The following is a 23676-nucleotide window of genomic DNA, read 5'->3' as shown; positions in this document are numbered from 1 at the left end:
GTGGCTGGGGCTCTGCAGCTGCAAGCAAATTTGAGAGATGTGCTGAGGGGCCACAGGTGTATCCTCAGCCTGCAGTTTGTCCCAGGATTGTGAGGATGGAGGAGGCCGTGCAGATCGTGTCCCATCTCAGTCTTTAAATTAGCAAGGGACCACCTGAGAGAGCCAGGACAGAGGGTTCACATGGCATTGGAGTAAACCCTGGACTGGGGGACCTGATTAGTGGGTTCTTGCCTAGTGCTCTGCTGTCAGACTTCTGGAGAATTCCACCCCTTTCCTGGGCCTCAGTTTCCCCACAAGTAAAATGGTGGATTGGACTTGAGTGTCTGTCGGAATCATGGGGACCACTGGAGGGACTGATCCATCTGGTGTTGGGCAGAGTCCTTAAAGTCTGCAGTTTTAGCAAGTCGTTAGGGTAGTCTCATGAGGGTGGTCTGAGGATCACATGAGGAGCCATGCTGGACTAGGTGTCCCCACAGTCAGTCCAAACTGACCTCCTGAGACTGTGTGGACCAGAAGAAGGTGCTGTGGGCAGTCATCAGGCACAAGAACTAACAGGGACCCCCTCTGGTTATGAAGGGAGATGGTCAAGGATTTGAGCCTGTTCTTAAAAATGGATAGAAATTTCAGGAACAGTCCTCTTTTTACCTTGAGCTTCTCCTAAACCTTTGTTAACACAAGGGACCACTACTTCTGTTACATCCTTGCTCCACTTCTGCCGGCAAAGAGGATTTTTATCTCCTCTGTTTGTTGGTTAGGATTCAGTTCAGTTATGTGAGACAGAAAACCAAACAATAATGGTGTGAATGAAATATAATGGAAATCCATTTCTCTCTTATGTAAAAGAGATACAGAAGTAGACCACATAGGATGGGCAGAGTACCCTTAGCGTCAGGGACCAGTTTACTTTGCACAGAACTGTGTTACTTAACCATCCTCGGCGGGTAGCTTCCACTGCGTGGTGTAATGTGGCTGCTGGTGCATCGGTCATCACATCTGCATTCTAACCAGCCGGCAGGAGGAAGGACTGACAAAGATCATCACTTCTCCCTTTAAGGACATTTCTTGGAAATCAATCATACACACAGCACTTCGGTTTATATTGTTTTGGCCAGAACTTAATCCTGAGGTCATAACTGGCTATGCCCGAAGTTCAGAGATGTAGCTTTTGTTCTGGAAGACTGTGTACTCACCTACAATTTGGCTGTTCTAATACAGCCAAGGGAGGAAAGGGAGAAGGTACTGGGAACAGCCATCCTCTGCCAAATGCCTTCCTTTGCCTCTTTTTGTGCAGGACTGAAACACACTTCTAAAATGTCTCAACTCGGGGACGACGCCCCCCACGCGCTTTCTCTCTTGAACACCGCCACGTCCTAAAATTTTAGTGACCTGTGACCCCCTCTGCTCTAGCTGCTTCTCCACGGAAACGCAGTTTCTCGAGCCATCCGCGGGAGGGCGCTGCGCGGAGGCCTGGCGGGGCCGCGGCTCCGTCTGGTGCTGCTGCAGGTGGTGGCGACGAGAGTCTTCGTCGTGAGCTGCCAGAGGAGGGGAGGCCAAGGCGGTGACCGGTGAGCGTGCTGGGGTGGGGGTGAGGGTGGCGGTCCGGCTCTGGCGGCGCAGCGCCCCGACCCGGGTCCTCCCACCGCTCCCGCGTGCAGAACAAGGTAGGGACATTGGTTCCGGATGTCCTCAGGGGATTCCCTCCCCACTTAAGGCTGGAGGGCTCCTGGTGAAGCCACTGTCCCTATCCCCATCAGGCGGGGTCGTTGACCTAAAGAGTTGGGAGCGTGAGCTATGCAAGAGACTCTCCTCCCCTTTCTCCACCCCATCCTCTGACCCCTTCTGCAGGTTGGGCTAAAATTCACACGCGATCCAAGTTACGTAGTTATGCATGATTCCTGCTCGGAATCACCCATCCATCCTATTTGTACTCCCCCCGCTTTTTTTTTCTAGTTTTGAGCATTTCACCCAACTTTTAGCCTGTCTCTGGATAGACTTTTTTTTTTTTTTTTTAAGATTTTATTTATTTATTTGACCGAGAGAGACACAGCGAGAGAGGGAACACAAGCAGGGGGAGTGGGAGAGGGAGAAGCAGGCTTCCCATTGAACTGGGAGCCTGATGCGCGGCTCAATCCCAGGACCCTGGGGTCATGACCTGAGCCGAAGGCAGACACTTAACGCCTGAGCCACCCAGGCGCCCCCCCCTTTTTTAAAGATTTTATTATATTTATTTATTTGTCAGAGGGAGAGAGCACAAGCAGGGGTAATGGCAGGCATAGGGAGAAGCAGACTCCCTGCTGAACAGGGAGCCCTATGTGGGACTCGATCTCAGGACCCTGGGATCATGACCTGAGCCGAGAGCAAATGCTTAACTGATTGAGCCACCCAGGCATCCCTGGATAGACTCATTTTATTTTCACAATTCTGTTAAATATGTAACCAGTTTACAGTATTCCCCATGCTGTTCATCAAACATCCTTTGGCTTATCCTCACCCCATCTTTGGCTGGGGAGAGGGTCGAGTGGGTATAGGGTATGGGCACAATATGATTATCCTTGTGCCCCAGATTGATTAATGACAGACATCAGCGCAGTTCTCAGGTTGATCTCTGCACAGGAGCTGTAATGGTCCAAAAGGAGTGAATTGTATGCTGTAATTCACCGGGAGTGCGGTTAGCCCCATGTTTACCATTTATCTGCCCTGGGTCAGAACCTCAAAGGAACTCAGGATCCTGGAGGAGAGCTCAGCGCCCACCTGACAGGCTCTCTGGTGTGCTGACCCGCAGTCTGCTCTGATCCTGTTTCCACACAGGCACCAGCCTATGCTGATGCTGGCTTTGGTTGAAATGTTAGCAGTGCACGCTGGATGACTTCTCAGAAGCAGCTGGTGAGGTCGCACTAGGTTCTCTCTATGTTTGACACCCAGGGAGCTCCTGAAAACATTGCCAGTCGCTCCGGGCTGCCCTGTAGGTATCAGCCAGCCAGGGAGAGCCATCCCAAAGTGGACGTTCCCCTTGGATGAACCTGGCTGTGGTTGCAGCGACAGGAAGCATCCGACACACACGTGGTGCAAAGGTGGGGAGGGTGTGTCTGGGATCCCCCAGCTTGCCTGGGGACAGTGTAGGCTGGCTGCAAGATTGGCTGTTTGGCCAGCGGTCCTGTAGACAGGTGGAGCCCCGAGGTGAATATCCACACCGTTGGGGACACCAGAGTGCAGTTGGCAAGGAGCCCAGACCCAGTGTCAGGTCCACGGTAGCGTTACTGGGCTCTTGTAGTTTAGCAGCTGCTGGCATGAACGCTTTGCTAAGTGTCATCCCATTGAATTCTGGCTCCAGCCTTGCAGTGGGATGGGTGCACCTGTTCTTTCATCCTTATGACGTAACAGTCAGGAAACCGAAACTGACGCACGGAGAAGTTAAGTTTTTGCTTACTTCCTCCTCAGTGGCTACGTGGTGGCCCTGCATGAGAACTCTGACCTGTGATAGTGTTGACAGGCTTTGGAGTCACTCACTTTTTTATCTGTGCCTTCCAGAAAATTAACCCCTAGAGTTTGAGACAAGAAAAAGTGTGGGGCAGGTCTCCTGTGCTTCCTGGACAGCTTTGTCCCTGCCTCCTGTTCCCCCCACTGCCCTTCTGTCCCTCCACCCTCTCGGGCCTCACTCAGGTCTGGGCCAGAGGTGCTGGGCATTGCTCCAGCATTTTGAATGAAGAGAGCAGGTGCAGAACACCCAGCTCTGGGGGAGAAGAAGGATGTGTGACGGTCTCCGCAGTCTCCAGGGGACCGTCCTCCTCCCCATTTGGGACCTCATACCTTCACCGGACTCCCATAGCCAGACACCTGTCCCAACGGTGAGATACGGCCCTCCTGAGCCAGGCCAGGGCCTGAGGGTGTGGAATGCCCAGCCTCCACCGTGGCCAGAGGAGCTTAGTGCCTCCTGAGGCTCCCCATTCTGTCCTGGACCCACAGCCTGGCACAAGGACCTCTCAATCCCAGGCCCCCTCTCCCCGACTCTTCCCTGACCACCTCCCATCTCCGGGGCCACTTCTGGAAACCCTTCCACCCAGACCACTCCATTTCCTGGGCCTCCATGATTTTCATGATCAAGACTGAAGGGGAAGGGCACCCTGTCCCCTAAGTCCTCTTCTCCAGGTTGGAGGGCTGGCGGGGGTGGGGAGCATGAAATCCAGAGGGACCCTGGGGTTGGAGGAAAGTGGAACACGTTTGTTGTGAGGTGGCAGCATTCTAGTTCCTTCCACGCCCCCATTTATCTAGCCTTCCTCTCCTTCCTTGCCTCCCTTGGGTGGTGCTTTGTCATTTCTATCACCCCACCTGTCCTCTCCCGCCCTGGCCTGAGGCAGAAGCCCCTGATTCTCAGCACAGGTGTACTACTTCTTTTTTTAAAATTAATTAATTATTTAAAATTTTTTTATTAAGATCTTATTTATTTGACCAAGAGAGACACAGCGAGAGAGGGAACCCAAGCAGCGGGAGTGGGAGAGGGAGAAGCAGGCTTCCCGCGGAGCAGGGAGCCCGATGCGGGGCTCGATCCCAGGACCCTGGGATCACGACCTGAGCCGAAGGCAGATGCCCAACGACTGGGCCAGCCAGGCGCCCGACATGTGCACTTCTTTGAATTGTCAGAGGGGCTGCTGGGTATCTCTTCTCTCCCTGGCAGCCTGTACTTGGTGGGGAGCAGGTATACTCTGGAGAAGCCATGGGGGAAGTGGGGTGCATCTGGTTCTCTGCGAGGAAGGGGGGCTGGCAGGGCCGAGAGGCTGGGCTCTGTCTCAATAACAGGGGTAGGGCAGCACCTGTTACTTATACCAGGCCAAGGGAGGGGCTGGGACTGTGGGGGGCAGGGTTTGGGTCACTGACAGATGGATTAGCTTGAAGCTTCTGGGGCTCTTTGGATTTAGGACAAGACCTCCCCCTCCTTTAGTTCAGCTGTGATACTATTCCCCTCCCCTCCCGGGCACCCCCACATGTCTGCAGTGCTGGCCAATGAGATGCCCAGAAGTGAGAGCTGAAGGATTTCAGAAGGGGGGGAAAAAGTTATTTCCTGGCTGGGGATTTCTTTTGAAGTTAAACTTTATTTATTTGAACTGTTAGTGAATTCATAAAATTCAAAAGGTATAAAGTGCAAAGTCCCCTTCTTACCCCTGCCCCAGACACCCAGTTCTCATCCCTAAAAGCGGGGGTATCTATTGGTTGTGCCTTGGGATTATTGGCAATAGATATCTTCTGCTCCGCCCCCCCCATATTTTCACATAAATTGTAGCATCTTCTCTTTCTGCACCTGGACATTTTTTTTTAACCAAACAATGTAACCGAGGGATAGTTCCACGTTGCTACATAGACTTCTTCATTCTTCCTTGTTTTCCTCCTTTTTTTTTTTATTTTAAAAGATTTTATTTATTTATTTGAGAGGGAGAGAGAGAGAGACCACGAGCGTGGTGGAGGGGGCCAAGGGAGAGGGAGAAGCAGACTTTTACTGAGTGGGGAGCCCGACGTGGGGCTCAATCCCAGGACTCTGAGCTGAAGGCAGAAGCTTAACCAACTGAGCCACCCATGTGCCCCATTTTCCACCTTTAAAAAAATACTTATTTATTAGAGAGAGAGATATCGGGGGAGGGGCAGAAGGAGAGAATCCCAAGCTGACTCCATGCTGAGCGTAGAGCTGATGCCGGGCTTGATCTCACAACCCTGAGGTCAAGACCTGAGCTGAAATCAAGAGTCAGACACTCAATAAACTGAGCCACCCAGGTGCTCCTGTTTTCCTCCTTTTTAATGAAAAGCTGCATACTTTACATTGCATGGACATTACCCAATTTAATTTGCCCCCCTCTAAGGGATACTTAAATTGCTTTCAGTTTACTTGCTATTATAAACTTTGTACATAAATCCTTTTGCAGTGTTGCAAGTGGATCCTGGGATAAATTCCTAGACTTGTGTTGCTCTAGCAATGAAAGTTACAGGTTTCCTACAGTCTTGCCAACACAGCCTGTTAGGTTTTTTTCTTTCCTTCTTCTTCTTCTTTCCCCCTTCCTCCAAATTGTGACTCATTAAAGAGGCACATGGTATTTCAGGATAGCTTTAACTTATATTTCTCTCTCTCTTTTTTAAATTTTATTGTATTATGTTGTTAGTCACCATACATTACATCATTAGTTTTTGGTGTAGTGATCCACGCTTCATTGTTTTTGTATAACACCCAGTGGTCCATGCAGTACGTGCCCTCCTTAATACCCATCACCAGGCTAACCCATCCCCCTGCCCCCCTCCCCTCTAACACCCTCAGTTTGTTTCTCAGAGTCCATAGTCTCTCATGGTTCATGTATTTCTCTTATTATGAGTGACTTTCGGCGTCTTTTCATTTGTTTAAGGGCCCTCATTTTTCTGAGTTGGATATTTAATTCATTTCTTTTCATTTTTTATTTATTGATGTAATTACTTACATGCTATGAATTTTCCTCTGAACATTGCTTTAGCTGTATCCCATGGCCTTTTGTGTATTCTTCTCATTATTTCTGTTTTCTAGATGCTCCATAATTTGGGTTTATACCTCTGCTTTGTCTCGAGTTTTTAAGAAAGGGTTTTAAAATTCCAGGTGATCGGGTTTATTTTTTAATGGGTTTGTTATTAATTTCCAGACTTACTGCAATAAGATCAGAGAACGTTGTCTGCTCTACCATATTCCATTGAATCTAAAATGTTCAAGTTGTAAGATGTGTCATTATTTCATTTCTAAACTCTTTGATTTTGGAACTTTCTTTTCTAAAGAATGCATTCGATGCTGTAAGTTTCCCTCTAAGCACCGTCTCTGCTGCATCCCACAACTTTTGATAAGTTGTGTTTTCATTTCCATTAGTTAAGCATATTTTAAAGTTTCTTTTGAGATTTCTTATTTGATTCGTGTGTTGTTTAGAAGTATGTTGTTAGATCTCCACATATGTTGGGATTTTTCCAGTTATCTTTCTGTTATTGATTTCTAGTTTAATTGCATTTTGGTCTGACAACAGACGTTTATGATTTCTATTTAAATTTGTTAACGTGTGTTTTATGGCCCACCATGTGGTCTATCTTGGTGAACGGTCCATGTGAGCTTGAGAAAAAAGAATTTGCTGTAATAGTCCAATCAACAATGTTTTATTTAAAACTCACTGGGCTAAATTCCCTGTAGTATAAAGTATAAGAATAGTACTGGACCTGGTAATATTTTTTAAAAATATGCATTCATTCTCATTATCAAAGTAGAACTACATTATAAAAGCAGTTTCTAGGAAAGAAAAATGTTACATAAATGTTACCCAGAACAGTTAGTGATCCAACATTGTGCTCCACAAACTAAGTTTTCTAGGTCTCTATGTGTATAGTATATATTTTATCTTAGATTTTACTTCAAAATAAAATACACAGTTAAACAAATTCACTAAGATGACATACTGTCGATACTTAAGATTGCAGTTAAAGAATAGTACTTAATAGTATTTTAATTAAGTTTTAGTTTAGTAAATAAAACTGCTAAGCATACTTTTTAAGATCACCAACAAGGAAAAACCAGTTTTGCTTTCTAAAACATTCCAGAGATTTGGGTGCAAAAGCATTTACCAACATGGTTTGAGTTGGAGGTTGATCTAGATATCAGGATAAAAAAACAAAACAAAACAAAAAAAAACCCAAGAAAACCAAACCTCAAACTCAGCAAGAACTGAGGTCCTCCAAAGGCAAAAGGTGAATTGTGCGTTAATTTCTTCTTCTTCTTTTTTTTAAGATCTTATTTTTAAGGGGAGCCTGAGTGGCTCAGTCGGTTAAGCATCCGCCTTCGGCTCAGGTCATGATCCCAGGGTCCTGGGATCGAGCCTTGTGTCAGGCTCCCTGCTCAGTGGGGAGCCTGCTTCTCCCTCTGCCTCTGCCTGTGCTCTCTCCCTCTGCCAAATAAATAAACAAAATCTTAAAAAAAAGAAGAAAAAAGATCTTATTTTTTTAAGCAATATCTACACCCAACGTGGAGCTTGGACCCACAACCCTGTGATCAAGAGTCGCATGCTCTACGGACTGAGCCAGCCAGGTACCCCACGAATAATGCTAGGAGAAAACATGTGCTTTACCCGAGTAACCTCTCCAACCAGAAACCAAACCAAACCAAACCAAAGCCAACTTTGGAAGCAGCAAGACTGTAACTTAGGAAGTAAAACCTGAGTGGCTGCTTATGGTCTCTGCTACTCAGCAAATGGTCCAGCAATCCCACTTCTGGGGATTTATCAAAGGAAACAGTAAACATTATCTTGAAAAGGTATCTGTAACCCGTGTTCACTGCAGCAGTATTTACAGTAGCCAAGACATGGAAACAACCTGTGTCCATTAATGGATGAATGGATAAGGAAAATGTCACACACACACACACACACCCGTTCAGTCATAGAAAGGAAGGAAATCCTGCTATTTGCAATAACTCGCCTGAACCTTCTGGCCATTATGCTAAGTGAAATAACTTAGACAGAGAAAGACAGGTAACATATGATCTCACTTATATGTGGCATCTAAAAAAACCATCAAAACAAAACTGATCTCATTGATACAGAGAACAGATTGGTGGTTGCCAGAGGTGGGGGCTGGCGCTGGGTGAAGTGAGTAAAGTGGGTTAAAAGGTACAAACTCCTGGTTACAAAATAAGTAAGTCCTGGAGATGTGACTATGATTAACAATGATGTACTTCATATTTGAAAGTGGCTAAGAGAGTAGACCTTAAGAGTTCTCATTACAAGAACGAAATTTGTTCAGCTCGGTGTAGGGATGGACTTTAACTACACTTATTGTGGTAATCATTTTATGATCTATATCCATATATCTATTTTGTGGGAAAAGCAGCCAATGCAATGGCTAGTCTTTACTGGAAAGAAGAAACTTAAAACCGCATGTTTTGAGTAAGTTAGTGCCAAGGCTCAGTGGGGCAACTGGTGGGGCCCCAGCTTGTCATGGGTTCCATAGCTAGGGCATCGCTGGGTCTCACTTTTGTGCAGCCAGAGCGGATAATGGCAGTGTTGTCCTCCTTACGGATGCAACCTACTTTTCACTTGTTGGTGAGAGATGGGGACTGAGTTAGGGTCCTCCTTGGTGCCCAAAGCTGCCTTTGGGGCTAGCAGCTTGTATGGGTCCAGTCCCTTCTGTGTAGCCATTGAAACCTCTCCCTCTCCAGCCCAGTCACCTGCCCGTCATCAGTATATACATAGACCAAATCATTATGTTGTGCACCTGAAATTAATATAATGTTGTATGTCAATTATGTCTTAATCACAAAATGCAACAAAACAAACATACTACAGAACATTTAAATAACCAACAAAAGCATACTGTTAAGATACTGAAAGCATCTTTGGAGACATTACATATACAGTGCCCATGAGGATAGGGTTGAACAATTTGTGTGCTTTTCTAAAAAGATTAATTTATTTGAGAGAGACAGTGGGGGGGGGCGAGGGGTGGGGAGAGGGAGAGAGAGAATCATGTAGCAGACTCCCCACTGAGCATGGAGGCCAGCAGGGGGTTCCATCCCAGGACCTTGAGATCATGACCTGAGCTGAAATCAAGAGTTCGCCGCCGCTTAACTGACCAAGCCACCCAGGTGCTCCCGATTTGTTTTTTTTTTTATTTTTATTTTAAAAAAGATTTTATTTATTTATTTGGGGGGGCACAGAGGGAGAGTGAGAGAGAGAAACAGACGCCCAGCTGTGCAGGGAGCCCAACGTGGGGCTCGATCCCAGGACCCTGAGATCATGCCCCGAGGTGTAGGCAGACGCTTACACTGAGCCACCCAGGCGTCCCCCGATTTGTGTTTTTTAAATATAAATTTATAAATGCCTTTTGTATATTACAGATACTAACCTATTATCTGTCATCCACATTGCAAAAATTTCCCCCAGTCTATTCTTTTTCTACTTTCTATTGTTGCTTTTTTTATGTAGTAGAAATGTGGAATTTTACTTTTGTACTTTTTGGGTTTCTCATTTTGATTAAAATAATTTCCTCCGCTCCAAAGTTATATGAAGAGCCTCCTAGATTTTTCTCTAGAGAGTTTTTTTCTTATGTTTTTGATTGAGTTTGCCTTAAAATTTAATGTTGTAAGATAAAGATCTAATTTTATTTTCTGCTATGTGGATATTCAGTTGCATTATTAAATAAACCACCTTTTTAAAAAATTTTTTAAAGATTTTTTTTTAAGATTTTATTTATTTGACAGAGAGAGACACAGCGAGAGAGGGAACACAAGCAGGGGAGTGGGAGAGGGAGAAGCAGGCCTCCCACGGGGCGGGGAGCCCAATGTGGGGCTTGATCCCAGGACCCTGGGATCATGACCTGAGCCGAAGGCAGATACTTAACGACTGAGCCACCCAGGCGCCCCTAAATAAACCATCTTTTCATCTGAATTAAATTTCACCTTTGTTGTATGTGAAAATGGTTGGATTTATTTCAGACTTTTCCATTCTGTTTCATGCATGGGTCTATTGCTCATTCTTATCATAACATCATACTGTTCGATTGCAGTCATTTTATGGTATGCTTTTAAAAAACTTAAAAAATGTGGATTTGGGTTTTGTTTTAATTTTTTGTTTTTGTTTTTTTGTTGTAGTAAATTTTAATATATGACAAGGCAAGCCTCCTCACAATTATTTTTCACAATTTTCCAGTGTATCCTTAGACATTTATTCACCCACCTGGACTTTAAAGTAATTGTGTCCATGAAGAAAATTCAACTCTGTTGGTGTCTTCGTTAAAATTGCATTAAATGGGGCGCCTGGGTGGCTCAGTCTGTTAGGCATCTGCTTTCGGCTCAGGTCATGATCCCAGGTTCGTGGGATGGAGTTGGGCATGGGCTCCTTGCTCAGCGGGGAATGTGCTTCTTCCTCTCCATCTGCCCCTCCCCCCCACTCATGCTCTCTCTCTTAAATAAATAAATAAAATCTTTAAAAATACAAAATTACATTAAATATATACATTAATTTTGGGAGACGACATATTTTTATTGTAAGTATCTTTTATTTATTTTATTTTTAAGTAATCTCTACACCCGACATGAGGCTCGAACCTGCAACCCTGAGATCAAGAGTTGCTGGCCCTACTGACTGAGCCAGCCAGGTACCCCGTAAAAATCTTAATACCCAAGATCTTGGTACTTCCTTTCCATTTGTTTAGATCTTGCCTTATGCCTTTGAATAAAATCTTGCATGAGTTCTTCATTGTTAAATCTGTTCCTAAATAGTTTTCCATTTTGTTTCTATTGTGAATGGAACATTTCTTCCAATTTCCATGTCTAGCTGATTATTTATAGAATGGAGAAAATTATTTATTTTATATAAATATATATTTTATATTTTATATAAACCTTATCAAGGTCTCTCATCTTTCTTTTTAAGATTTTATTTTATTTATTTGACAGAGAGAGAACGCAGGGGGAGTGGGAGAGGGGGAAGCAGGCTTCCTGCCTGATGTGGGGCTTGACCCCAGGACTCTGGGATCATGACCTGAGCCGAAGGTAGATGCTTAGCGACTGAGCCACCCAGGTGCCCCAAGGTCTCTCATCTTTTTTAAAGATTTTATTTTGAAGTAATCTCTGTGCTCAATGTGGGGCTCAAACTCACAACTCCAAGACCAAGAGTCACACACTTTACTGACTGAGCCAGCCAGGTGCCCCGAGGTCTCTCATTAATATAGTATTCCCCCCGCCCACTAGCATTTTTGGATTTTGAAATTACATAACAATTTCATTAGCCAAAATCAGGTCATTTAGCTTTTTTTATTGTTTATGCCCAGTATTTCTTTTTATTTTTTGTCTCATTACATTAGCTAAAACTCTCAATGAGCATCTCTGTCTTGTTTTTGCCTTCAGTTGATTGATTATTTGATTATTTTGAATGTGTTATGTTACTGTCTATCCCTTAGGTTATTTTTGATTGAGTAATATATTACTCATGTGAATGTGTGGAAAACACACACACACACACACACACACACACACACAATTAAAGAACAATGATAAAAGAACATCCATGTACCCACTATCCAGCCTCGGAAATTGAACATCACATCCTTTAAGAACTCCCTAGATGATTCTCACTGATTGCATACACCTCTTTCCTCCACCATAACTCTCTCCTGAATTTTGTATTAATGATTACTTTTATTTTCTTCAGAGCATTGCTCTACATGTGTGGAGTCCTAATCAAAATATTGTTTAGATTAGCCTTTTGGAGTCAAACTGTATATATTCTTCTGTGAATTGATTGTTATCCTCAATATTACCCCACTTTAAGATGTGAAAGATCAGTGTTCTACGAGCTCCCACCAGTACTAAAATTCTTTCCATCGCTTTTTTTTTTTTTAAGATTTTATTTATTTATTTGACAGAGAGAGACAGCGAGAGAGGGAACACAAGCAGGGGGAGTGGGAGAGGGAGAAGCAGGCTTCCCGCCGAGCAGGGAGCCCGATGCGGGGCTCGATCCCAGGACCCTGGCATCATGACCTGAGCCAAAGGCAGACGCTTAACGACTGAGCCACCCAGGCGTCCCTCCATCACTGTCTTATCTCTTCTATGAAGTGCCCAGACATGTCACCAGGTGCTACCATCTCTGCTTCTCACACCATTTCCTGTGTTGGCACAGGACCCAATATTGAAAGTAAGTCCTTCCCACTGATAGTATTCACTTCCTGTGCTTCCATGAGCACTTTGTCAAATCTCCTCAGTTCCGGGGGGACCCTCCCTCTCCCCACTTTTCAAACAGAACTGCAGTGCTTAGTTTCTCTATTGTTGGACTTTCCTCTCTGCTCAGCAGGAGCCTACTTCTCCTACACTCCCCCTACTCGTATTCTTTCTTTCTCTCTCGCTCTCTCATGCTCGTTCTCTCTCTCTCTCGAATGAATAACATCTTAACCAAAAAAAGAAAAGGAAAGGAAAGACCCACCAGGGGTCTGATCCTGTCTGCCAATGTCACTGATGCCTCTTTAAAAAAAAAATTTTTTTTTTTTTTAAAGAGGACAAAGGTGGGGGGAGGGGCCTAGGGAGAGGGAGAGGGAGAGAGATGGAGAATCTTAAGCAGGCTCCACGCCCAGTGCAGGGCCCAAGCCAGGGCTCGGTCTCACGACCCTGAGATCACAACGCGAGCCGAAATCAAGAGTGGGATGCTTAACTGACTGAGCCATCCAGGCGCCTCACTGATGGGGCTTGATTAGCATAAACCATAGCTACTGCCAGGATCCCAGCTGTGGTAGGTTGTGTTATTGTTCAGTATGTTTGCTTTCCCTCCCTGGGATGGATTAGATCTCCCCGCGCCACTGAGAGCAGGCCTGGCATCAGATGTGTGGTGCCTCTCCCCGATGAAGGATTTTACGTTCTTGTCCATCAGACTCAGGGCAACCCTGCGATTTGCTTTAGCCAACAGAATGTGGGTGGAAGGTATGCGACGTCATGTCTGGAAAGAGGCTTTAGGAGGCAGCTCATGGTTTTGCCATCTGTCATTTCCCACTGCTAGGAGACTGGCAGTGTCCCAGATAGGGGCTGCTCCGTCAGCCTGGGTCCCTGAATGAACAGCGCAGATGTTGGGATGGGCAAGTAGCATGAGTGAGAAAGAAACGTCTGCTGTTGCCAGCCACTGAGTCTTTAGGATTGTTTATCTCAGCACTGCCTGCTCTCCTGACTAATATGCCAACCGTCACTGGCTCCCACTTACTGTAAAGCCAAGTATCAGCTTTTCATCTGCCATCATGCAAATCGATGCCCCCTCCCCCACCTATCATGACTTCAGAGACTACTCTGGTCAGCACCCTGACTCCTATCACCTGACACCATCCATGATAACTGCTACCACAGTTCAGGTTATGACGCGGTGGAGGGGACGGTGAGCACACTTGTCCTAAACTTTCCTGCAAGCTTGACTCACTCGTGAGGAGAAAAGGAGTGACCTGCCCCTGACCTTATCTTTACACTTTGTCCTTAAACCTTGGCTTTTGAAGGACGGTCCCAGCCTGTATTTTCCTGGGTTTGCGTTTCCCCCAGCAGTTTTAGATTGACCATCTCCTCTGTTAGTCAGGTGGGGCTCTGCTAGTTCCAGGGGCAAAGTGGCCACTGCCCCAGCTCAGGGTGCACAAGGTGTCACCTTCCCCTCCCCCTTCTGGGCAGGCATTCAGATAACTAATACCTGCCACTAAATGATAATTAAGTGCCACGGGAGAGATGTCAGCAGTAAGCACCATTACATTCCAAGAGTGGGAGAGGTCAGCTTCCTGACCACGCATGGCTTCCTGGTGGAGGAGAGAAAGAAGCAAAGCCATGAAGAATGGGTAGGATTTTCACAGGCTGAGGGAAAGAGAAAGGGAGGCAGACAGGGCAGTCCTAGTGTGGGAAAAAGTTCAGGCAAAGGCCGGAAGGTAGGAGAACCCGAGACAAAGAAGCCTATTGGCTGGAATAGAAAGAAGTTTGTGTAGGAGAGGGAGAAGAAATTGAAAGCGTGGATGGGGAGGAATCAGGGAACCTGATGTTGGGTTGAGATCCATCTCCCCAGGAACCTGGTGACCCCTTGCAACGGGGGTCCATTCACATCTGTGTCCTTGGCATCTTGTGCCTTGTTTCCAGCATCTTGGCGATCCTGAGACTCCAGGATCATGACCTGAGCCGAAAGCAGTCGCTTAACCAACTGAGCCACCCAGGCGCCCTTTATTCTTTTTTATAAAGAGAAACCCCCAATTGTGATGAGTGGCACTTTGACCTCTGCCTTCAAATATTCCCCCCTGGACTTTAGTCCTTCCCACACTTATCTCTGCCTCCTCCAAGCTTTCTGGGCCTCCTGCACTCTTCAGTTCCCCTGGAACGGAAGCACCACATAACTGTGTCACCCTGTGCTGGTGCTGATGTCACCTTCTGGTCTGAATTCATATGTGACATCCATTTCTTGACTGAATGGGGCTTCCATGATAGACTCCACTTTCCTGGGCAGCAGCCTGCATTACCCTACGTGTATGTTCACATTACTGGGCAACCATCACCATCATCCATCTCTGTAACTCTTTTCATCTTGTAAAACTGAAATTCTATGGTCACTCAATAACAGATCTCCATTTCCTCCCCAAGCCTTTGGCAGCCACTTTCAACCTGTTTGCCTCTTTGTAGTTCAAGTTTCTTGCAGACATGTATAGGTGGACCAAGAGTTTTTATCCATTCTGCTAATCTCTGTCTCTTGATTGGAGAGTTTAATCCATTTACATCTAAAGTAATTACTGATAAGAAGGGACTGTTGTCATTTTGCTCTTTGTTTTCTACATGCCTTATAGCTTTTTTTGATCCTTCATTTTCTGCATTACTTTCTTATGTTTAGTGGGGTTTTTTTTGTAGTGAAATATTTAAATTCCTTTCTCCTTTCCTTTTGTATATTTTCTATAGCTTGTGTGTAGTCTATAACTTGTGGTTACCACAGGGATTGCATTTAATGTCCTAGGGTTATAACACTCTAATTTGAATTTATACCAGCTTAACTACAATAACACACAAAACTCTGTTCCTTTATAGCTATGTTACCACCCCTTTCGGTTGTTGATATCACAAAAGTTACATCTTTATACATTGTGTGCCCCAAAACACAAGCTAATAATTCTTTTAAATGCATTAGTCTCTTAAATTATGTAGAAAACAAGTTTTGGAGTTTTAAACCAAAGTTACACTAATTAGCTCTTACACTAATAATTGTTTTTTCTAATTTAAATATATTAGTCTCTCTTTTTAAAAATTTTTATTTATTCAAGAGAGAGAGTGAGACAGAGTGAAGGAGAGAGAGCACAAACAGGGGAAAGAGATAGAGGGAGTGGGAGAAGCAGACTTCCTGCCGAATGGGGAGCCCGACGCACAGCACAATCCCAGGACCCTGGGATCATGACCTGAGCTGAAGGCAGATGCTTAAGTGACCGAACCACCCAGGTGCCCCTAAATATAGTAGTCTCTTAAATCATGTGGAAAAGTGTTAGTTACAAACCACTGTTACAAAATTGGTAGCTTTTATAATTGCCCAATTCTTTACCTTTATTGAGATCTTTATCACTCCATACAGATTTGAGTTAATGTCTAGTGTCCTTTACCTTCACCTTGGAGTACTCCTTTGAGCATTCCTTGAAGGACAAGTCAGTGGTCATGAACTCCCTCAGCTTTTGTTTATCTGAGAATGTCTTGATTGGCACTTTTGAAGGACTGGTTTACTGGATATAGAATTCTTGGCTGACAGGTTTTTTTCTTTTAGCACCTTGAATATATCAGCCATTGTCTTCTGGCCTCCAAAGTTTCTTTCTTTCTTTCTTTCTTTCTTTTTTAAATTATTTATTTATTTATTTAAAGATTTTATTTATTTATTTGACAGAGAGAGACACGGTGAGAAAGGGAACACAAGCAGGGGGAGTGGGAGAGGGAGAAACAGGCTTCATGCTGAGCAGGGCGCCTGATGTGGGGCTCGATCCCAGGACCCTGAGATCATGACCCAAGCCGAAGGCAGATGCTTAACGACTGAGCCACCCAGGCGCCCCATGGCCTCTGAAGTTTCTGATGAGAAATCTGCTGATAAACTTATTGAGGATCTCTTGTATTTGACAATTTGCTTCCCTCTTGCTGCTTTCAAGATTCTCTCTTTGTCGGGGCGCCTGGGTGGCTCAGTTGTTAAGTGTCTGCCTTCGGCTCAAGTCATGATCCCAGAGTCCTGGGATCGAGGCCCACATCGGGCTCCCTGCTCTGCAGAGAGCCTGCTCCTCTCTCTCCCACTCCCCCTGCTTGTGTTATATATAATCATATATAAATATGGTTATATTTATGTCTTTCATCAAATTCGAAAAGTTTTCAGCCAGTATTTTTTCAGATATCTCTCTGCCCCTTTCTCTCTCTTATCATTCTGGGACTCCCAGAATGCATATGTTGTTCCATTTGATGATGTCCCACAGGTTCCTTAGGCTCCATCCACTTTTCTTCAATCTTTTTTCTTCCCATTTCACCAATTTAATAATCCATGATCCTATCTTCAAATTTGTTGATTCTTCTGCCTGCTCAAATATGCCTTTGAATCCCTCTAATGAATTTTTCACTTCAGTTGTTGTGCTTTACAGCTCTTTCTTTTTGATTTCTTTTTAGATTCTGTCTCTTTATTAATTTTTCCATTTTGTTCATGCATCTTTTTTTTTTTACTCTCTCTGTATCTTCCTTTAGTTCTTTGAACATCCTCAAGACAGTTGTTCTAAAATCTTTGCCTAGTATATCTTCTATTAGGTCTTCTTCAGGAATAGTTTCTATTTGATTCTTTTTTCTTTGAATGGACCATACTTTCCTGTTTCTTTGTATGCCTGGTGATTTTTTTTTTTTATTGGACACAGAACATTTGAGTCTAATAGTGTTGTAACTCTGGAACTCAGATTCTCCTCCTTCCCCAGAGTTTTTGCTTATTGTTTTTGTTGGTTATTGTAGGGTGTTTCTGTGCTGAAGATGGGCATAAGGTATAACTAAGGTCTTCTGAGGTTTGTTCTGATTCTTTCCCTGAGCATGCTTGGTCACTTTCTAATTTTTTCCACATATGCAGTTGTTTTTGAAAGTCCTAGTCTTTAACGTGCAACTCCCAAAGGGGGAAAAAGCAAAAACTGAAGGAGAGGAAAAAGGAGGTCAGCCTTTTAAATCCCCTGGAATTCATTTCAAATGGAGGGGGAAGGGCTTATAAGAATGGCTGCCTCTTTGTTTGAACCTTTGTGATCAGAAGCTATAATCAGCGACCAAAGTATGTTACATCAGACAGATTTTGCTAGTGCAATTGCAATTGTCGTCTAGGTGGGGAGATGGATTCCTGGTTCCTGCTCCACCATCTCTCTGAAATCTTCCTCTTCCTCCTCCTCCACTTTTCCTCCTCCTCTTCCTTCTTCTTCCTCTTCTCCTCCTCCTAAAGGATTTATTTATTTATTTGAGAGAGAGAGAGAGAGCACACAAGTGGGAGGGAGAGGCAGAGAATCTCAAGCAGACTCCCCACGGAGTAGGGAACCAGATGCGGGGCTTGATCCTATGACCACAAATTCATGACCAGAGCTGAAATTGAGTTGGATGCTTAACCAAATGAGCCACCCAAGTGCTCCCAGAACCCTCTTCTAAATTCTTTTACATTACCTTCAAAAGCATAACATCATCTTCAAATTGTCAAGGATAAGCAAAGCCAGACCCTAGTTGAGGACAGATTTTAATCAGTAACATACTGTTACAATAGGAAAGAGTTCAGCATGAACTGAAATCTGGTTTGCACAGAGGTCAAGGGAGAGTGAGGGAGGGGGGTGGGAGGGAGCAGGGCTCGGGGGACTGGGGGAGTGAATAGTTACAGGAAGGGTAGGGGATGTTGTCCATGTGAAACCCATTTGGGTTTGCTAACTGGTGCTTATTAAAGTTAGGCTCCTACCCTTCCCCAGAGGCTGGGAGACAGAAGCCTTATATTCAGGTGTTTGCTGGGACAAATAGTAAATTCTTTTGGAAGCCTTGAGTTTTCTCAGGCAGGCACTTTAAGGGAGGCTGGGGTCAGCCTAAGTATGTGGCCTTGAGCTCTTAGAACTGTGTTAGTGATTGTTCAAGTCTTTATAGGCCAGGACTGAGGATTAGTTGGAAACAGGGCTCAGGGGAGGCTTGTCAGAGTTTGGTCAGGGAGAGAAATCTTTGTCAAAGTAAAAAGTAAAAACTACAGATAGAGCTAATGTTCCCTGACTATCATTCTGAACCCTAGTTCCTTCTCGCTTCTCTGAATTAATCTTACCCTTGTTATTGGGGTAGGTGAGCTTTTTTTTTTCTTTCAAAAAATTTTTTTTTATTTGAGAGAGAGAATGAGACAGAGAGAGAGCATGAGAGGGGAGAGGGTCAGAGGGAGAAGCAGACTCCCCGCCGAGCAGGGAGCCCGATGCAGGACCTGATCCCGGGACTCCAGGATCATGACCTGAGCCGAAGGCAGTCGCTTAACCAACTGAGCCACCCAGGCGCCCTCTTTCAAATTTTGAATGCACTTACCCGTGTGTCTGTGTGTGCAGTCATAGGAAATACATATGTATGTGTTTTAACAAAACTGTGTCTCTTGGTTTCACTGAACAAGCCATTTTGAGAGTCTTTCCATTATGGTGCTCTTCCTTTTGATTCAAGCATGGTAGTCTATAGTGTGATGATTCCATAGTCATTCTAGATTCCTACTGAGGGAGATTTGGGTTGTTTCCAATTTCTGCTGGAATCACAATAAGCTGGATGGCAATAAACATCCTTGTGAATACCTTTGTGAAGTGCTTCTTGAACACAGAGACGCAGTGGTCGAATTACTGGGTCCTTGAGCATGCATTTAAAATTTTAATAGATGTCACCAAATGGCCTTTTCAGAGCAGCCCAACACACTTACACTCCCACCAGCTGGGTGAGAGTGTGTGTTCTTCACACCTTTCCCAACACTGAAGGGACTCAAACTTCCTAATAGTTGCTAATCTGCTGTGTCAAAACATCCTTTTGTTTGATCATTTCCACTGGCCATCTGTATCTTCTTTTCTAGGACCTGGCCCAGATCCTCAGATATTAAAATAACTTCTGATTGAATGCCGCATTGCTCCCATGGCTTTGGTTATGGGGTCTCAGCCCAAGTCATGCTAAGGGCAGGATGGAGAGAGGGAAGAACAAGGGGGAGAGGGAGTAAGGAGAACAGGTTTTCCCCTCCCTCTCTGTAGAGTGAGCGGTTCATGTTTGTAAACTAATTAACCCAGTGGCCAAAATAGAGTGGGTGATAGAAAATACGTCTGTTTTTATTAACACTCACTGCTAAACCTTAAGGTCTTTGGAACTCATGCCTATCTTTTTTTTTTAAGATTTTATTTATTTATTTATTTATTTATTTATTTATTTATTTGAGAGAGAGCCCACAAGCAGGGGGAGTCGCAGAGGGAGAGAGAGAGAAGCAGGCTCTCTGTTGAGCAGGGAGCCCCATGCAGGGCTCGATCCCAGGACCCTGGGATCATGACCTGAGCCGAAGGCAGCCGAAGCCATGCCTACCTTCTGACTTATCACTTTCTGGAAGTTTCCTTTTCTGTCCTGTCCCTCAGCCTGTCAGTGTGGTCCTCTCTCCCTGTCCCTCAAACTCAATAGAGTCTGAGCCTCAAACTCTGGTTTTCCCTTTGCTGTTCTCTATGCAATTTTCCCCTCTCTGACCCAATGGCTCCAGTGTCCATGACGTGTTCCCCCCCTAGACCCCCAAGCCCAGACTTGGTGGGGTTCTCCTGGAAGAGGAGAGTCAGCCCAGACAGCAGTGCGTCACAGGGAAAAGGGCAGAGGAAAGCCAAAGGGCGGGGACTTGGGGCAGCAGGTGGGAAGAGGAGGGAGCAGAGTAAGGGAAACATGTATGTGTGGAGAAAGGGGTGAGGTGCAAGGACCCTCAGCTGAACCTGCATGCTCAGCACAGCCATCCCGAGGGCTGGAAGGTCCCCACTCAGAAGAGGGGCCAAAGGACTGAGGGCATCCCCTTCAGAACCTGAAAGGCCCTAGCCCCAAACTGCCTCTGATGGAGGGATAAGCAATGGATCTTCCTACTTTCTGTGATACTATCTGGAAAATGGGGTAGTGAATAAGCTACATGGTGTTTATGGTGTCAACGCTATCTGCAAATGAATCCCTCTCTTCTATCCTCAATATAGGCACTTTCCCCATGGCTGCATCCACCTCTACTGAGCTTTTTCCCAGAGCAGAAGCAGCTCACACTGCTCTCAGCAACTCCCCACGCTCCAAAGGTGCGGCACGGTGGCCACTCAGCATTCCCAGCAGGGCCCCTCCAGCTCCCAACAGTAGGGAACACACACTTACCACTCCTACCACTTCCCCTCACTTTAAACCTATTTCTGAGGCATTGCTCAAAACTACAGTCAAGTCCAACACCTCAACAATCCCAATGTCCAAGCTTGTCCTCAAGGTGGAAACCACTCCACCCACCCTCATTGTCTACAGGAGCACCACAAAGTGCATCAATCCCACAAACCTTATAATCACTACCACTTACCCCACCACCTGCATGACCCTGACCACCACTGAGAGACTCACCTCAGCCATAACCTCTCCTCCCACTACCACCACCACTCTGGGGAAAACTCCCACAACCATGGCCCTACTCTCTTCCTCTGTCTCAACGCCCCACACAACCTTCCATACTCTGATATTCTCTACAACTTGTACCACAAAAAGGGCTAGCCAGACCACAGCAAGCATTTATACACCCAGGTCTCTGACCCCAGTCATCACTCCTACCTCTGTTCCCCCTTCTCTAACTGCCACGAACATCTCAGCCATCGTAACTGATAACAACTCTTCACCCATCACCAGTAGCACCTTGATTACAACCACAGCTTCATTTCCCAACACTGCCAGTACATTCAGAACAGCAACTGCCACCACTCATGATCCCACATCAACAAATATATTAACAACACCTACAACGCAAAGTATATCTGCTTCTACTGAAGTGACTGCTGCACTCAGTACACCAATTACTTTGAAAACAATGAGTTCTATGGAAACAAAACTAGTTCTGGGGAGTGACACCCCTAAAGAAACTCTCACAACAGGAATTACTTCGATTTCTCCAATCACATCATCAATCACTCCAACAAACACAATGGTTTCCACCACATCCGCCACCTCTGGACCCACCCTGGAACCCACTACTACCAATATTTATACAACATTCACAACCACAGAACCACACTCCTCTACTGTAGCCACTACACACACAGGCAAGATGACCACCTGGAAAACTACACTTATTCCTACAAAAGACATTTCCATAGTGTCTCTCATGACAGAGATTAATTCTCTTCCCTCAACTACGTCCTTAATTACGCCGAGGAATACAGTCAATTCTTCAGCATCAGCCTCTTCTATTCCACTGAATCCCAGTACCTTGACATCAGCCACGAGTATGCGTCTGTTTTCTCCACCTGCTCCATCCACAGAACCAGTCTCCAGCTGGACCACAAACGTTACCCCTATATCCACCTTGATTACTACACTCCCTACAACCCATGTCACGTCCACCCCTATATCTCCCACTAGTACTGGCACCGTGGCCACAACTGAAATCACCACTCCCGCCAACATTTCAACCATGGGCCACCTTGAACACAGCCTCTTTGCCCACTGCCTCCACTCCAGAAACCACTACCACGATTGTGGTAACAATACCCACTCCTGCAATACCACATAGTACCCCAGGTGTCACTTCTTCAAACATCTACTCTAAAGGAAGCACAACCACATCAGCAATAACCCCAACTCCCTCTACCACTGGAACCCCGAGGATAACCACCGCCATAAACTCATCCTCTGTTAGTACAGGCATGCCTATCTCAACACGGACAACCATCACCCCTACAGCCAGGGCTACCACTGGTTCATTGACTACCATTACTGACCTCACCTCCACAATCACTGCTTCCAGCATATTGGCAACACCCACATACATCATCCCATCTATCCCCACTGTCCAAAATACAGACATATCATCCAGTGTCATCACAACCTCTACCACAATGCCTACTATGGCAGCCATGCCCACAAGTACGCACAGCACTCCACCTCCTACCTTTGCTACAGACACTCCAGTTGCATCTGCAGGCTCCTCTCCCATGTCTACCAGCAGTACTGGGACCACACAGACAGAGAGTACCACCTCATATGCAACAGGCACAGATACATGGCACATAAATGCTGAATCCACCCCAGCACCCACTACCACTGACACACACACAACATCCCCGACCACTGGGCTACCCTCCTTTATTACATTTACTGCATATACACACAAGATGACTGTCACACCCTCTCATGCCCCATCCACCTGGAAAAACCACACTAACTCCCACTGGGGTTGTTTGGACGCAGTCTCTCACCACAGAGATTACTTCTCCTCTTGCAACCACATCATCAGTCACTCCCACAAAAAGAGTTGATTCTCTGACATTTACCTCCTCTACTCCAGTGACCACCAATACCTTGACATCAGCCATGGGTATGCATCTGTCCTCTCCACCTGCCCCAACCATAGAATCAGTCTCCAATTTGACCATAAACACTACCCCTTCATCCACCTTGATTACTACACTCCTTAGTACCAGGGCTGCATCCACCCCTATAGTCACAATGGCCACAACTGACATCACCACTCCCACCAACACTTCAAGCTCTACCCCGATCACAGCCACTTCGCCCACTCCCTCTACCCCAGAAACAGCCATGACTGTTACTACAATGTTGGTAAAAACACCCACCCCCACAATACCACCCAGTACTTCTTGTGTTTCTCCAACATTATCGTTCCCTAGTCTGAGTACATCTACAAATGCAATAACTACTTCTTTTGGTACTGTTATCTCTTCTTCAATATCCACAACAATAATGTTGTCTTCTCTATCCTCCACCAGTGTAACTTCAGTGCTCACCACCACCACGACCTCTCTTTCTACATCCTCACCTCTCTCTAGAATGGAAAATACAGGCTCTTCTGCTACTGCTTTCACTACTCCTTTTTCATCTGAAACTATTAAGAACGTCTCCAGTCACATATTCTCTAAAGACCTCTGCTACTGAAACAACCACCACCTGTTTTATTTCTTCTACCACCCCATGTC

General features: G+C 45.4%; 1 protein-coding gene and 1 long non-coding RNA gene across 2 annotated transcripts; both read left to right on the top strand.

Moving 5' to 3' along the window:
• The first annotated feature begins 1486 nt into the window (after positions 1-1486).
• LOC114214303 (uncharacterized) lies at positions 1487-23556 on the top strand. The gene is made up of 5 exons (XR_003610396.2): positions 1487-1565; positions 11051-11130; positions 12378-12668; positions 20695-20787; positions 23470-23556. It is a non-coding gene; the product is annotated as an uncharacterized LOC114214303 (long non-coding RNA).
• Positions 21976-23085, top strand: LOC114214302 (mucin-3B-like). Its single transcript, XM_028109829.2, has one exon. The coding sequence runs from the start codon at positions 22072-22074 to the stop codon at positions 22996-22998; it is 927 nt and encodes a 308-aa protein (XP_027965630.1). The 5' UTR covers positions 21976-22071; the 3' UTR covers positions 22999-23085.
• Positions 23557-23676: the final 120 nt, after the last annotated feature.

This window comes from Eumetopias jubatus, unplaced genomic scaffold (assembly GCF_037043125.1).
Source record: "Eumetopias jubatus isolate StellerSeaLion01/CBP00866 unplaced genomic scaffold, mEumJub1_p1.0 scaffold_12, whole genome shotgun sequence".
Classification (NCBI taxonomy): Eukaryota; Metazoa; Chordata; class Mammalia; order Carnivora; family Otariidae; genus Eumetopias; species Eumetopias jubatus.
Note: the sequence above shows the minus strand (reverse complement) of the source record. Positions and strands in the feature narration are given on the sequence as shown.